This window comes from Somniosus microcephalus, chromosome 13 (genome assembly GCF_052327205.1).
Source record: "Somniosus microcephalus isolate GS21.2 chromosome 13, FLI_Smic_1.0, whole genome shotgun sequence".
Lineage (NCBI taxonomy): Eukaryota > Metazoa > Chordata > Chondrichthyes > Squaliformes > Somniosidae > Somniosus > Somniosus microcephalus.
This window is the reverse complement of record NC_140999.1, coordinates 79,531,225-79,547,445: the sequence shown is the minus strand read 5'-3', so window position 1 is coordinate 79,547,445 and position 16,221 is coordinate 79,531,225. Positions and strand designations below refer to the sequence as shown.

General features: G+C 43.1%; 1 protein-coding gene across 4 annotated transcripts in view; it reads left to right on the top strand.

Moving 5' to 3' along the window:
* The window catches only part of LOC147108435 (polypyrimidine tract-binding protein 1-like), a 32,406-nt gene extending 22,224 nt beyond the window's left edge, over positions 1 to 10,182 (top strand). For all 4 annotated transcript variants that reach the window (XM_086005074.1, XM_086005072.1, XM_086005073.1 and 1 more), the window contains 6 exons: positions 649 to 800; positions 3,884 to 3,917; positions 4,340 to 4,432; positions 5,144 to 5,360; positions 6,420 to 6,497; positions 6,601 to 10,182. In XM_086005074.1, the coding sequence (XP_085861200.1) occupies positions 649 to 800; positions 3,884 to 3,917; positions 4,340 to 4,432; positions 5,144 to 5,360; positions 6,420 to 6,497; positions 6,601 to 6,733 (707 nt within the window). In that variant the 3' untranslated portion in view covers positions 6,734 to 10,182. The remainder of the gene's footprint in view (positions 1 to 648; positions 801 to 3,883; positions 3,918 to 4,339; positions 4,433 to 5,143; positions 5,361 to 6,419; positions 6,498 to 6,600) is intronic.
* The last annotated feature ends 6,039 nt before the right edge of the window (positions 10,183 to 16,221 follow it).

Sequence of the window (16,221 nt, the reverse complement as noted above, 5' to 3'; positions counted from 1 at the left end):
TTGTTTACCGTGGCATCTCTGTATGCTGCTCAGGTTTGGACTAACATAAATTTGCAAGTGTTTATAGTTGCAAGTATTTAAAGGAAAAATAAATGTGGATCAGAGTTTGGGTTCAAAGTGCATATTTTTTGGTGTGGCATTTAAGGGCAAGGTGTGGAGTAACAGTGCAGTGAAGGGTGATATTTTTACTGTGCTAGTGGGTGGTTTGGTTTGTTCACTCCTATCTAATAGGAATGGCACTGTTTGGATGTGACCGAATCGTCTCCCTATGATTTCTGTTTCATGCAGCTTGCTGCAGAGAGTAGCCTTGTGTAAAGGCTTTGCTGTGCCCGTTCCCACTTGCAGTGGGCAGGATTACACTGGCTCTGCTGTTGTCATCCTTCCCTCCCTCTTTGCTAGTGGGCTGGGTTGCTTGGGCTGTGGCAGTCAGGCTTCAGTCTACCTGCTATTGATGTTTTTAATCTTAAGTGGGTAGATTTGGGCAATGTCTATTCTGTTCAATGTGGCAAGTGCATTACTGAGCCTGGGCACTCCACACCGTGCTATCTAGTTACAGTGTGCATACAGCTAAACTATTGCATTTAAATTTGTTAACCAATGGGATGTTTAAGTGTATTTTGTCTAATGACTTTAGTCTCTCGTCTGTAGGTCTGTCCGTTCCAGGGGTTCATGGAGCCTTGGCTCCACTCGGCATGCCGTCGGCAGCCGCGGCAGCTGCAGCAGCAGCGAGTCGTATGGGTATTCCGGGGTTCGCCTCTGCAGCCAACGCTGTCCTGCTGATTAGCAATCTGAATCCTGAGGTTAGTGTGGTGTGTCCTAGTTGTGTGCTACAAGTCTCCGAGCACAGCTCCCTTTCCTAAAGCTATTGACTGAAACTACACTCGTTCTCATTTTTGAGAGCTTCCGAGGTGAAAATTTAACTTTCCGAAGAGCCATTTATTACTTTGGCTATCTCGCTTCAATATAAATTACTATGAAATATATCCCCCCCCCCCCCCCAGTGTTTTTGCCAAAGTTACCCCTACTCTCCCAGGTTCAGCTTTACCTAGAACTATTTTCAACTTCATGTACATGGGTTTTTTAATAAGGAAATGTGCATTCTGACTATCACTAATTCCTCCCCTGCCAAAAAAAACCCTGTTGCCTTACCAGAGGTGTGCTGAGTTGCTATTTAGTTGAAATTTGATTTACTTATTTTGCTTTAACCTTTCTAGCACTGCAAAAGATTGTGTACTCCAGGTTTCCAATGTTTTTGTGGTTTGCAGGTACAAGTGCATCTGTGCTCCCTCCTGCCCAGTCCTGAAATGTGGTGTAATCTCCCCACTGGCTGTTGACATTACAGTAATGTGGTCCTGGAGTCTTAGTCACTATTCCTAGTGTAAACAAGACAGTAGGTAGCTCTTCAGCTAGGCACTTTGATGGAGTGACTTTGCATGCCATCATTTCTAACTCGGTGTTCTTGCTTTCAGAAGAAACTGTAGTAGGAGTGTAACAGACTGTAACAAAGCTATGGTTTGAGTTTTTAGTTTGTGTACTTTTTTAATAAGTGAACGATGTTGAATCTAATTGCTACTCTTCACACCATGTTGCATGTATTAATGTAACTTTCCACTGAGATTTGCCCTTTTTTCCCTGCCCAATGCTTGGCTGGTCTTCAGTAAACTTCCTAACCTGTCACAGACCCAGCCCTTCTAATTTAGAGTGGATGCAGGGCCTGCTGTGGGATCTAGAAGTTGTCCGGAGACGGTTCTGCACGTGAGCCTTGTAAATCTCACGTGCCAGTGCAGCAGACCTCAACACACCAAACGAGCACAATTTTTGTCTTGCACATTCTCATTTTCTTTGCTAAACAGTCTATTGGGGATTCTGTGCCTAACTAGTGTCCATCATTACCAACCCGAGCAGCCAGTAAAGGTGCCCCTACTGTTGTGGTTTTTAGCTAACTCAGTGCAGCTGCCAAGTGGCCTGTTGTCTTACAATTTGGATCAAGTCTGCTTGTATTTAAACTGCCCATGTGGCCCTAGAGCCCTGGGAAGTTTCTAGGTTTTAAGCAGAATCCGATCTCATTCTGTGCTGACTTAGTTTTCTTTTCAAGGTTCCTGAAGGTTTTCTTGTTTCATCTCTCCCCTTTTGTCCTAGAGTTTAAATCTAGTTGTTTTATCAATTCTGCTGACTTGTAACCATCACCATTTTGCCATACAGTGTGTTCTTTTGGACAACATGAACTGTTTCTGGCTGCAGAAGCATCCTCCTTCTCCCCCCCCCCCCCTTTTTTTTTGTAGCTGGCTTCTCCTTGAACCTGTGTTTTAATTCATTTGGTAGTGGGTGTTTTTAAATTGGCTTTTTCTAAACTGGTTGTAATGCAGTAGAATTACTCTGCTTTATCCTGTTAATTCCCTCAACTCAGTTGAACTCACTCCTAAACTTTAAATTTGTCCTTAACTACCTGGTTTTGATGTGTTAAATGAACTGTTTCAAAATAAATTGAAATTTGCTTGGCCCTAGAAGATGCAGATGAGATTAAATTGAGCATGTAAAACTCAGCCAGTTTCATCAGTAGGTGGAGCAGTGGCAACTTCAGGTCAGAATAAGGTTTTGGGGGTGGGGGATAGTATGTCTTCAAGGCTAGTTGCTATTGACCACTTGGTAACCCCATAATGTGCAATAGCTATCTTGTGCCCTTCAATGTGGGACAACAGTCTGAGCATTGCATTTTCACATTGAAGTAAATTAATGTCCTATTCCTGTGATTTTGATTCCCCCCACTGCCCCCTCTTGCTGTTTTGCAGTACTGTTGTGCTTCAACTATCCCATCCAGCTTATCTTTGGGCTAGAGATGAGTTATTTGTAGGAGTGCTGTGGACTAACTGACTTGGATACACTATTACTTGTGCATGCCTGTGTGATAGTCTCCCGTTTCATGTTTATCGTGTATTTGAGACTTGCATCAATTGGCAACTCCAAGGTTTTTTTCTCTTAAGCTGTTCAACTATAATCTGCAATATGTCACTTGTATGCTCAGGGAAGCGTTAACTTGCTAATTAACATTTGCTGAGTGGGAGGATGACATTTTGGGATGAGGTGGTAATGCCTGTGGGGCTTGAGGTTAAATTGGGTTCCAGAATGATGAGTCTGGCTGAATCCAGCATGGATAGTGGATCATCTTGATTGTCATGAGTTTAGGAGCATCTATGTTGTAATATAAAATTGTTAGTGTAAAGACAAAGGGATTTTGAGGTTTCATCTGAATCCAGTGTTATGCTGGTAACACTTAAAACTACCATGGCTTTATATAAAGTAGTAATTATCCTTGCTGATCTTAAATGTGGGAGGGGGTAAGATGTGATTTGGCAAAAGGTGCTGAATGTTGTGTGCACTTTAGATTTTATTTGAGATGGCTTTAAACTGCAGCCTTTGAGGAGTAAAAGGATACAGTCTCTTTAATCTTTACTTTTTATTTTAATCCCTTTTCCTTTAGCATGTGTTCCTCTAGGTGAAGTCATACAGCTTTTTATTTTGTGAAGTAATGGAAGAGAATGCATTGATCAACCAGATGGAACACTACATATTTCTCATGTGTACTGACTTGTTTTATGCTACTTTTTTTCTTCCCCATCCCGTTCTCCCTCCCTTTCTCCCTTCCCCAAACTTGATGCGGATTCCTTTGTGAACTGACTGCACGGTCCCCATGCTTCCTGTGCTTCAACAATGCTCTTCGGACCAACCTGCCCCTCAATTAACCATCTTGAACCATGATCCATGAACCAATTCACCATTCTGTGGGAACCACTCTTCGTTGTGGATGATTCGTTCCATCTGCGTTCTCCCTCGATTCCTTTCCTCTTCCTGTCTTCCGCTGCCTTGCTCTGCTGTCCTTCTAAAGAGAGTTACGCCCCAATGCCTCTTTATTCTTTTCGGTATGTTATCGTTAGCACTTTATTATGTTATTTCTTGTTTAAAACTTTATATTTGAAGTTTGCAGTTTGCTATTTCAATGCATAATTTCAGTTCAACTATAATTTGGCATTAGTTTGATTCTTTGATTTGCATACATTGCTCAGTAATGCATGTTTGGGTGCTTTGCATGCCTTTGTAAATCTTTAAACTTGTGTAGATGACCTCAAAATAGTAATTTCTTTGGCATTTAATTTAGTCTGACACTGAATTTCATTCTCCTGAGTGCTATGGTTTTCATAGCAATCCTAATTCTGAATTTGCTAACTAGGAGAAAATGGATACACTGATTTTTTGAAACTTTGGTTGTGATTGGGTTGCATATTGGTTAATGGGATAGATAGGCAGCGCCCGTTAACATCCCATGTGTCTTCTGTTGGTTAAGGGGTGTATGGTGATGTGCAGCGTGTGAAGATACTCTTCAACAAGAAAGAAAATGCCTTGGTTCAAATGTTTGACTGTACCCAAGCTCAACTGGGTAAGTCTCAATCAGATCAGTCTCCAAGAAAGCTCTGGCACTTGATCTTTGCGTTAAAAGGTGCTTTATATTAAAATTGTTAACTGCATTGTCTTTCAGTATTTGTGTTGTATTTAAAATTAACTGGTTAAAAAGAGGCTATGTAACCAATCTATTTGTGCCTAACCATTATCCAAAACTCAAGTTTTCTGTTTCATCCCTTCCCCAAATGTTGAAAAGGTGCTTGGAATATGCTTCCTGGAGAGTTGAGTCTATGCCTTTCCCTGAGACTAGAGTTGTCAGCAATCTACAAGTCCAGTTAACCTACATCTGTCCCTGTGCACTTCAGTGGCTGTCACTGGATACTTGTAGCTAGTGGGAGAGGAAGAACCTTTTACTGTGGCCGTTCTTTCCCAGACCTTTTTTTTTATATAACCCACCCTCAATCTCTCATGTGAGCTTGATGCTTTCTGATGTTTGAGCACAACCGGACCATCCTAGCACACCAGTCTGAGCGCCATGCTTTGTTCTAATGTTCCCCTCTCCCCTAGAACCAGTGATTAGTATGGGTCAGAACCACACATCCCAGCAGTCCACCACAATTTGTGGAGGTATATTAAAGTACAATCTTGTCTTCAAGGGCCTTTAGTCTTTGTCCTCTGTAACCTAGATGTGTTGATGTCAATTGTGCCCATGTTACCTTGGAGATTGACTCTTCTGTTCTTTCCCTAGCTATGAGCCACCTGAATGGCCAGAGGCTTCATGGGAAGGCAATGCGTGTGACCATGTCAAAGCACCAGACTGTGCAGCTTCCCCGTGAGGGCCAGGAGGACCAGGGCCTGACCAAGGACTACAGCAGCTCACCACTGCATCGCTTCAAGAAACCTGGATCAAAAAACTTCCAGAACATCTTCCCTCCTTCTGCCACCCTCCATCTCTCCAATATTCCGTAAGTGTGACCATTTTACTAGTTGGTACGAAATACTGGCATGTTGCTTAGATTCACCTTGGAAAGCATCAGCTCCAGTTATTTGCAGTATTCAGTTGAGTCACTCATTTTACAACCATATTAAGCAAACTGGAAGTTACCAGAATGCTTGCCTATGTGGATTGTTGCAGATAATTGGGGCTGGGATCAGTTTGAGCCATGGCATATTCTCCTTGGGTGCATTGAATCACTTTAAACAAAATGCAGTGCTTGAAAGGCTTAGCACATTGCTGTCTTGAGCACATGGGCCACACTTGAGTTTCAGTCGCTCGGAACTGATGGGATCGCAATAGAAATGTGGGATGTTGATGTTTCCAGGTGCTAATGGATCTAAGCCTTTCAGCATGTTTTGAAATTTAATTTCAGATTTCCAGCAATTGTGGATTTATTTTCTCTGCCACTTGAAATGGGTTGCATGGACTGAACTTTATACCCAAGCTAAGGTCACCAGCTGTAATACCATGGCCTCAATCAGCCAGACATTTACCTTCTAAATCACATTACCTGCAAAAGCCATATGAGGTTATTTGAAGGAAAAAAGAACACATTTGCATTTATATAGCGCTTTTCATATCCTGTGTTTCAAAGTGCTTTACAGCCAATGAAGTACTTTGCAAGTGTAGTCGCTATTGCAAAGTAGGAAAAGCGCAGCAAGGTCTCACAAACACCGAGATAATGACTAGATAATCTGTTTAGGTATTTGAGGGATAAATATTGGCCGGGAGTACTCTGCTCCTTGAATAGTGCCTTGGAATCTTTTACTTCCACCTGAAGGGAAGACTGTTTAACATCTCACTCAAAAGACAGTTGACTGTTTCGGCTCTCCTTGTTAAAATATTTGGCTATCTAACTTTTTTTAAGCTACACTGGTGCCCTGCAGTTTTTGACTTGTTTCGGAAGGGAAGCTGCAGTGCACAAGTTTGGGTAGTAATATGCAAGCACATCACATTGAAAGGACTGAGTATTGAACTGATCTTTTGGGCCAGCTGCAAGGATTTATGGTTGCCTATTTTATTCCAGACCTTCTGTTGCTGAAGAGGATCTGAAGATGCTGTTCTCAAGCACAAGTGGCATGGTGAAAGCTTTCAAGTTCTTTCAGTAAGTTGCATTTTCCAATCCGATTCCTGACTAATGCTTGCGTTTCTGGGATGAGGGGGTTAGCTCTGTCTTTATATTGAAATCTGTTTACTTGTAACTTTAGGAAGGATCGCAAGATGGCTCTCATCCAGATGAGTTCAGTGGAAGAAGCAATCCAGGCTCTCATTGATCTTCATAATCACGACCTTGGAGAAAACCATCACCTCAGAGTTTCCTTCTCCAAGTCAACCATTTAAAGCTCTGACATGGACTTCCAGCCGTTCTCTGGAGTCCCGCTTAGCCTATGGGCACAATGATTGATTCTCTTATTCCAGAGACACCACTAGACCTCAAAGCAGCTACATAGCTGAAAAATTACCCAAAAGTGACCACAGTTTTTTTTTAAACAAACTTTTTGAAGTTTACTGCAATGACATCCTGTTTTATGGCAGCAATGCTGCCTGTCTCAATCAGTTTCTCACAGATTGGCTTGTGCTAGTGTTGCTCTTAATTCAGCGTTTGAAATTCTTCTAAAAGTTTACAGGTTGCAAATATTTCTCTTGGATCACCCAAGACTGCACCTAATATCAGGTTGCATAATAAGCCTTTTAAGTCTTTCCCCCCCCCCTTGGGTATCCATACCACTATAATACAGAAGTGTGGATAATTTAAGCATATGCTCTACTTTCATTTAAATGATTATCCTGTGCCTTATGTCTTTATAATGAAACGAGGGCCATTTTATAATTGTCTGTTTCTGGTTATATGCTTTATGGTTTGTTTTGAGCAATGTTTTGCTGCTTGTTTGCTCTCATGTTGCTGGTTACCCAAATTGCAGGAGGTGTATTGGGGGGGGGGGGGAGAAATGGAAGGGAATTGGCCTGTAGTAGCCTTAAATTCACCATTTATCCACAAGTTACTGGTTTGCAGCTCTATTCATCCACCCTCTGGTTTTGGATAGATTGGCCATTTCACCACTGCTCTCGGGCAGCAAGCTTTCTGGACCAGTGTTTGGTGTTTTTTCTCATCCCATTCCTTTTGCTTGTTTTTTCACCCTTCTTTCTCCTCTTCCTCCCCCCAATCTCATTTGGGGGTGGGTGGATAACTATTTACTGTCAACTGCCTGGTGGCCTTGCCATTAATCTAACTTTTTTGTCCAGTGCAGAACTATGCTGTTAAGCATTCATTTAACCAATTGAAGCAGTGTAGATGTGAAGGTTGCTGCAGCCTATGGGCTGGTGTAGTATTTGTAATGCAGTGTTTAATTTCAGCTGGCTAGCTGTTACTTTAATAGGATTGTACTCTTAGTAATTTTTTTTTTAAAGGATATCTGTTTGCCAGTTATGTTGGATGTCACTGAATCAAACTTTAGATTAAGGCACACAGCCAACTAATTTTGCATGAATATAAATGTGACATTTTATAGGAATGGAGTTATTTTGTCCACCCCACATGCACCTCCAGGCCCAGTCTAGAAGTCACTTGTAATGAAACATGAACGTGTTCAGCCTCAGTCCAGAAGGGCTGTGGTCAGCCCAGTAGTCCTAGTTAGTGACTTGGTCTTCTCCCCAGGAGGAAGCTACTACATTATCCTGCCTTAGTTGTCCAGTAACCAGGAACAGTCCCAATTTTGAATGGCCTAGGCTTGTTGCCTTCTATATTCAATATCTTGTATGTATTTTATAGTCGGTGTGTTTTATTATCTTACTGAGTCTGTAGAATGTGTATTTTCTACCTTGTATTTTGTTTAGTATGATTTTTTGATTTTAATCAATTTTTGAGCTGAAATTTCTGCTCTGTACACCTGCATTGTGAGCAAGCCTGCGTGATGTCAGTGTGTGCTCTGGCACCTCTTGCTGATTCATTTAGTGGATCAGCTGAAATTCTGGCATGGTGTGCAGTTATGTTTTTTATGCTGTCTTTGGTAAATTGCTTTCATTTTATTTTTGATTTTGTATATTCGTTCTGGGGTTCAAAGAATGGATTTGTCCTGTCAATCTGTCTTTTTTGCCACCCAGTATTTCATTCCATTTTTACCCTGCCTTGTTCCCTTGTGCACGAGTACAGCATTGACAGAGGTTCCTACAATATTAAGTGCTCACTACAGTACTTGATCCTTCTGCCCATGCACAAGGTGGCTATGATTTGGCCCATGTACAAGTACTGTATTGATTCACTTAACATAGTAATGGCATTAGTTATTGAGTACAATCAAACTCTTAACCTGTAACCCAGAGTTTAATTTGAGAATGATTCAGCAGATTAACAAACTAGCAGAAGCGCAGTGGGGGAAATGCTGCTTTTCCTGAATGGTAGAAGTCTGCACGGTGATGTGGGGTAGGTAGAATATTCCATTTGCTGACTAAATACTTGGGTAGTCGTGTGGTCTCCAATGAGTTCTCCAGCTACCTGTAAGACGACTGATTTTACTTTTGTGGAGAAAGTTATTTTTATTTACAGATGTGGCTTTCAGTCTGATCTGTGGGGTTGCGGGCCTGTACGAGCGCCTGTGGGGTTGAGTGTGTAGACCTTGCCACAGCGTACTACAACATTGAGGTAGTCACCTTGCTGCAGTTTTCTTACTATTTGGACAGATAAGGACACCTGCTTTAGTTGTGTAGCTCAGCAAATTGGCATGGGGAGAATGGATTTTGTAGCTTTTTCAAGCCCTTCTGGAATGTACCGAGTCCTGACACCTTTTTTGAAACTGTCTAATACATTTGAGTCATCCGCTACTGTAAACGGGTTCCTCAGTTGGCACTTGGATAAAAATGAATCCTTTTTGCTAACAATTCATGGTTTCCCTATTGTCCAAAGTAACCCATCCCCTTTTCCTTCTGATTAGTGAAAAGAAAATACTTCAAATCCACTTCCCAAACATTCCATAGTATGGGCTAAATGCTGGAGTCATAACAATGAACATTTGTATGCTTTGGACTGATCCTGTGTATGAGTGCTCATTAATGACAATGTTGATGATCTTGTGCCTATCCTAATGAACAATAGTTTACTTTAAGAGCAGAATGTTCAGAGTGTCTCATGTCAACTGACTAATGGATTTTAAAGTTTTTTTCAGGGTTTCATGGACCAAAGTTGTTGTGCCTTCTGAAGTCTTAGTTCTTCACATTTTACTATTCCTCTTCTAGCCCTCAAATGTGATTGTAATGCATTGTGCACCTAGAGTGAGTGGTTGTTGTATGTTTAGGGGATTCAGTGCTGGATTCAATCTGTGTTCCTTTAAAACTGTTGAGGTGCTGCCTACTTAAAATGTATGTGGCTTTAGACCAGAATACAACTCCACCTCTATTTTTGTCCTTGGTTTCTTTAAAGAAATATTCCCTCTTTTCAGCTGTAAAGAATGTTTGAAAAAAAAAGGTGTAAATATTCCTAACTTTTTTACCTAGAGAGGCTATGGGGAACAATACCGGTTTTTATATGGAAGCATTGTCTTGTATATTTTGATTAAAAAAAACAGCTGTCAGGTTTCATATGTAAAAGGGTTTTTCAGAAAACAATTCCTCTTCTATTGAGAAGAATGTTTGTAATGCAAAGAGAAAAGATTAAAATAATTTTCTAATGAATTTGTAGCTGTATGAATACATTCACCCGTGTACCACCATTTCCGATTATGCAATTTTATTTTACAACCATTAACAGCTCTGGCCAATGTAGTACTTGCACCTTCAATAAACTGCTTCATTCTTTATTTTTCTGACCTCTCCTTTTTTTGTGTCTGATTACTGTTTCTTTTATATCTAAATATTTCAGCTTGTCTACTGTGTTTTATAACTCATCACAGCTACTAAGGGCTTATTTTAACTGCCCCTGATGGAACAAAATGCATTGCTGTTTCTGTTTAAGTGGTTTTCTGTTTTCACTTGATTGCTATTCTTTTTACATTTTAATTCCAGTCCTACTTGACCTAAAGCAGTAATGTTCTTTAAAATGAAACACTGACCATCTTCTCTCTCCTCTCCTTGCTCCCCTGGCATCACATGCACACTGCACCATTACCCCATACCCTACATATGCACACTTCTGGCCAGCTAGTTTAAGGCCTGTTCAGTGTAAACTTTCTGGTTACTAAGTGACATCAGCCAGTGACCCAGCCTAACTACAAAATACATGCAGGTGGGACAGAAGAGGTGCTTACTGGAGTGTCAGACCAGTCTTTGGCCTCACTCTGCTGTTCATTAGATAGCAAACTTTGCATTGCCCACTAGACTTTGGTGACTAGCTTGAAATTTAGGTTGCAAGGTGACTTTGGGCCAGAGCACAGACTAGGCTCTCCTTTCTGCCCCTTCTTCCTCTCCCTGCCCCCTTTTTGCTCCAACTCTCAAAACAAGCCAAGGCGGTTAATGCAGTGAGCAGCATTGTTGATGCCCCATTACTGAGGAGTGAGCAACTGGTTGGATGTAATTGAGTAATGAATAAACTTCCAAGCAGCTGCATTGTTCCTAGCTGTAAAACAGTAATCCACCTCATTGACCATTGCATCTCAATTCTATCTGCACTGCTTCTAAAGACAGTATCTGCATTAACTCATCAACTTGTTAATGTGGGTTCTTAATTTTGGTCATTTCTGTACTAAACTTGTGTTCTAATCATGGTGGTCAAGTAATTGGGCTTATGCTGGTAACTAGGTCACCCACTCAAACACAGCAATACATTTTTTAAACGTTAATTCTAGCTGCTTTGGTTTACTTTCCCCAAACTAAATGTGGAACATGAGCATTGTAAATGCTTGTCACTGAGCTTAATTATGTAATGGTTAAACACCACACAGTGCCATAGAGACCATGAAGGTCCTAAACTGACCAGTGCTGGAAAGCATAGATGAGGGCAGGGTTGAGCTGGCTTGGCCTGCCCACTATCTGTGCTTGCACATGAAGCCTGAGTTGCCCACGCTTGTGGAAATGATCCCCAGCAGGAGTTCTGGTCCTCCCTGGGGGGGGGGGGGGGGAATAGCAATTAATGTCCCATTTTAGCTCTAATTTGGATAATTGTTAATGAGCACAGCACTGGCACTCTGATACTGTCCTCGCAACTGCCTGGAATTGCCCTGTTCTGACTCCTGCACATATATCAAAATTAATTAACCACTCCAATCTGGGTTAAGCAAAGCCCTCTGCGCTGTCTTAAGTTGCCCTTTTATTCATTTCTGGAGAACAGAAACAACAAATTGTTTGTTTAAACTCGTGCTGAAATTGGGGATGTAGAACTGGCCTAGTAACCCATGTTTGTAGAGATTGTACTGTACTCGTTGCACCCATTTAAGCCCTGGAGAGAGGCTGATTGACCCCTGCCCCAATGAAACGCCAGGGCCTCCAACTGTCTGCTCTGGTGCTTACAAAACCCATCACCATGTCAAATGAAACTTAACAGCTGTTTTCGGCATCCAGAAAAACGGCGTCATTTCCACAAGATACCAGACAACCAACCGCCCGTTAGACATCTTGCTGAAACGAACCCATTCAGTAGGCTAGCTGTTTCAAAGGTTTACATTTGGTAATTGTCAAAATTCTTGACTTTAATTGTTTTAGAACCCCACTGCCTTTGGTAAAACTGAACTCCAGTTTGAGAATTTCCAACTGAGCCATAGCTGTTTAAGCACATTCGTGCATAGATGTTTAGCCCACTGTCCGCCAGATCTTTGCTAAAAGAATCCAAGCCCAAATATTTACCATGTTAGATATGTTTGCTGCATTCCATGCTCCCAACAATCCTGTGTAAGAAACTTATTTACCAGTGAATGGGATAGTGATTTGGTATTGTGCTGTTGGACCACCTGTTCTTTTAATGCCTTCCTCCAACTGAGGGGGCTGATTGTCCTGATGCCACCCTTTTTGCTCCAATTAAGTCCTCTGCTCCACTGGAAATAGTCCCAGTATCTCTGGTTCCGGGTTCCAGCCCTGGTCTACCTGAACTCAGTGGGCAGAGTGCTACAGCTGCTGGGGTTGGGAGGGGACCATCTGCTTGGCGTCTTCCCACTCCTGATTGCTGATCAAAGCCTATTAGAATTGTGAGGGCCCGATTGGACTTGGTTGTGCTGTTTTCCATGATGGCATAGCTTGCCAGCACTTGGTCAAGGCTTGAGAAATTGCCACGTGGCTAATGTCTGATTAGTGCTCAGGGACATAGCGGGTAAGGGCCAGAGAGAAAATGAAGATGCACTGCAGTCATCCATGTCTTGCCTCTGACACCAGTTACCAGCACTACACTTGGCCACGGAACCCCAGAGCTTGGCAGGAGTAAATCAGCCAGCATTGCTCCTGATTTACTGTCGAGTGATGTGCTGGTACATGTTTCTTTGCCATCAGGTGTTAACAGGCTGTTTCCTTCCAGTCACCGTCTCTGTTCCCACCAGTGGATCCCTTTCGCAGGGCTGTTGGGTTTCCCACAAACCACCCACGAGTGAATTGGGTTTACGCTTGTTACTAAACCAAAGTCGAATTGTAATATGATTACAGCAGAGGAGCAAAAGACATTTGGGGTATTCTGCATGTACCACCACTTTGCTATCCATTTTGTCCCTCTGCTATTTCTCCATGCATTTGTTCTATCATACCTGTACTGGCTCTTTGGTAGAGCTATCCAATTAAAGTCTTGTCTCCCAGTTTTATCCACTTGTATTTTCAAAATCTATTCTGCTTCCACCTTTGTTTCTGGTTGGGCATTCCCTTCAAATAATACATCTCTCTGACTCCAATTGACACCTGTGTTACCAGCTCACTGAACAGTGCCAATTGTTTTTCTCTAATTTAGCAAAACTCATAATTTTAAACACATCTCAAAGATTTCTTAAACTTTAAAGAGCCCAAGTTTATCTTTTGTAATTTAATGCCCCTCTCCCCCAGTACCATCTCTTCTGTACCCTCGCTGGCCTTTATATTTCTTCCTAAAATGGGGCACTGGAAGCTGCACACCATATTGTAACAATGATTTGTCGGCTCAGCTTTTGTGGGTAATGTCATGATCCAGGATCTGAAAAGTCTCGCAAACTGAAATGGTCTGCAGCTGCCCTGACAGGTGGGATTAAGTCAGCCCTCTTTCCCTGACCCCCACCCTACCTTCTGGCTGAGTCAGACCACCAGAATGTGCAGCCAATACATGAGGGCTCTGGCTCCTGGTCAATAAACCCCAGACCCACAGTTTCTTATTCAGAAATTATTTACAGTGTGCAATGATCATCAAATTTTCCAGGAATCTAAATGCAAGGAAGGAGTATCCACTAATAAGTCACCCTCCGGGAGAATGTCTGGCTGTCAAACCTGCCGCCTCAGTTTGTGCTAGTGGCTTAGTTGCCACCTTAAAACATCACTTGCATTAGGTCTGTGCTGTTTAAATATCTGAATCAGATCCCCTCTAAACCGCCAAGCACAAACAGGCCATTTTCTGGTTGGCAGGTTGTAACTAGTGGGGTGCTGCAAGGATCAGTGCTTGGGCTTCAGCTATTTACAATCTATTAATGACTTTGATGAGGGGACAGTGTGTAATGTATCCAAGTTGCTGACAGTCAAAAGCTAGGTGAGAAAGTGTAAGGCAGAACCGAGGATGACTTGCTTCCACATTAAAAATGAGTTCTCAGGTGACTGATTAGTCCAATGCAGGACCTACAGTCTGTCACAGGTGGGGCAGATGGTGGTTGAAGGGGTGGGTGGGTGGGGTGCTTGGGTTGACGTGCGCACCTTCCGCTGTTTGTGCTTGGCTTCCGCTTGTTCCTGGCGAAGGGACTTGGTGTTCAGCACCTTCCCGGATGCTTCTCCTCCACTTTGTGCGGTTATGGGCCAGGGATTCCCAGGTGTCGGTGGGGATGTTGCACTTTTTCACGGAGGCTTTAAGGGTGTCCTTGAAGCGTTCTCTGCCTACCTGCGGCTCTCTTGCCGTGTTGGAGCTCCGGGTAGAGCGCTTGTTTTGGGAGTCTTATCGGACATGCGGACGATGTGGCCCATCCATCGGAGCTGATCAAGCGTGGTCAAAGTTTCGATGTTGACCTGAGCGAGAACACTGACGTTGGTGCGCCTATCCTGCCAATGGATTTGCAGGATCTTGCGGAGGCAGCGTTGGTGGTACCTCTCCAGTGCTTTGAGGTGCCTGCTGTACATGGTCCATGTCTGAGGCATACAGCAGGGTGGGTATCACTACAGCTCTGTAGACCATGAGCTTGGTGCTGGGTTTGAGGTCCTGGTCTTCAAATACTCTTCCTCAGGCGACCAAAGGCTGCACTGGCACACTGAAGGTGGTGTTGGACTTCATCAGTGTCTGCCCTTGTTGACAGGTGGGAAAGTAAGCTGAGGAGGATGCAGAGCTTGCCAAGGAATATAGACAGGTTTGTGAGTAGGCCAGAAGGTGGCAGATAGAGTATAATGTGGGGAAATGTGAAATTATCCACTTTGGTGTGAAGAATAGAAAAGCAGAATAATAGTGACACTAGTAAATGTTGGTATAGGAATCTGGGGGTCCTTGTACATGAATCACAAAGTTAACATGCAGATGCAGCAAGCAATTAGGAAAGCAAATAGCATGTTTATTGCAAGAGGGTTGTAGTACAAGAGTAAGGAAGTCTTGCTGCAATTATGCAGGGCTTTGGTAAGACCACACCTGGACTGGAGTACTGTGGGTAGGGGGTGCAACAAAGGTTGACTGTGTAAGGGGTTTTCCTTGAGAGATTTCCCTGAGGTTTCTCTCTGGAGGCCTCTTGTACAGTAAAACCTTGAGTGGTTCGACCCACTCGCCCCTTAGATTCTATACTCTGGACTTAGGTGCAGGAACTGCAATGTAGAGAAAACTCTTGTAGACCAAGTTTGATGAAACAAAATGAAATTTTATTGCGTAAGGAAAAATATCAAATCAAATGCAAGCAGATAAGAGAGTACATGGGAGGGAAAAACACACAAACAAATCATAATGACACAGTACTAACTAAAGCAAATACAGGCATCCCCTCCCCTCCCCTTTCAGCATTCCGCAGGGACCGCTCCCTCCGAGACACCCTAGTCCACTCTATCACCCCAAACAGCCCTTCCTCTTCGCCTGGCACCTTCCCGTGCAAGCGGAGGAGATGTAACACCTGCCCCTATACCTTCCCACTGTCCAGGGCCCCAAACACCCCTTCCAGGTGAAACAGCGATTTACTTGTACTTCTCGCAATCTAGTATACTGTATTCGCTGCTCACGATGCGGTCTCCTCTACATTGGGGAGACCAAACGCAGATTGGGTGACCGCTTTGCGGAACACCTCCGTTCAGTCCGTAAGGGTGACCCCGGGCTTCCGGTCGCCTGTCATTTTAATTCACCGCTCCATTCCCACTCGGACCTCACCGTCCTTGGCCTCTTGTATTGTTCCACGGAAGCTCAACGTAAACTCGAGGAACAGCACCTCATCTTCCGATTAGGCAGTCTGCAGCCTTCCGGACTCAATATCGAGTTCACCAATTTCAGATCATAAGCTCGGCCCCCATTTCATTTTCTCTTGTAATTGTTCCACTCCTTCCCCCCCCCCCCCCCCCCCCCCTTTCCTTTTGTTTCTCTCTCACACCTGGCAGCTATCTTTTGCCCTGCCAGTACACTTTACACCTAATCCCAGCCTATTACCATCTCGTCTAGCTTCTAATCTCTTTTACTTCTTTTGTTTCTTTTATTCTTTTGTCCGATCGCAGCCCTGCCTCCGATCTAGTTTCTTTTCTTTCCAGTTTTGAAGAAGGGTCCAACCCGAAACGTCAACTCAAATTTCTCTCCACGGATG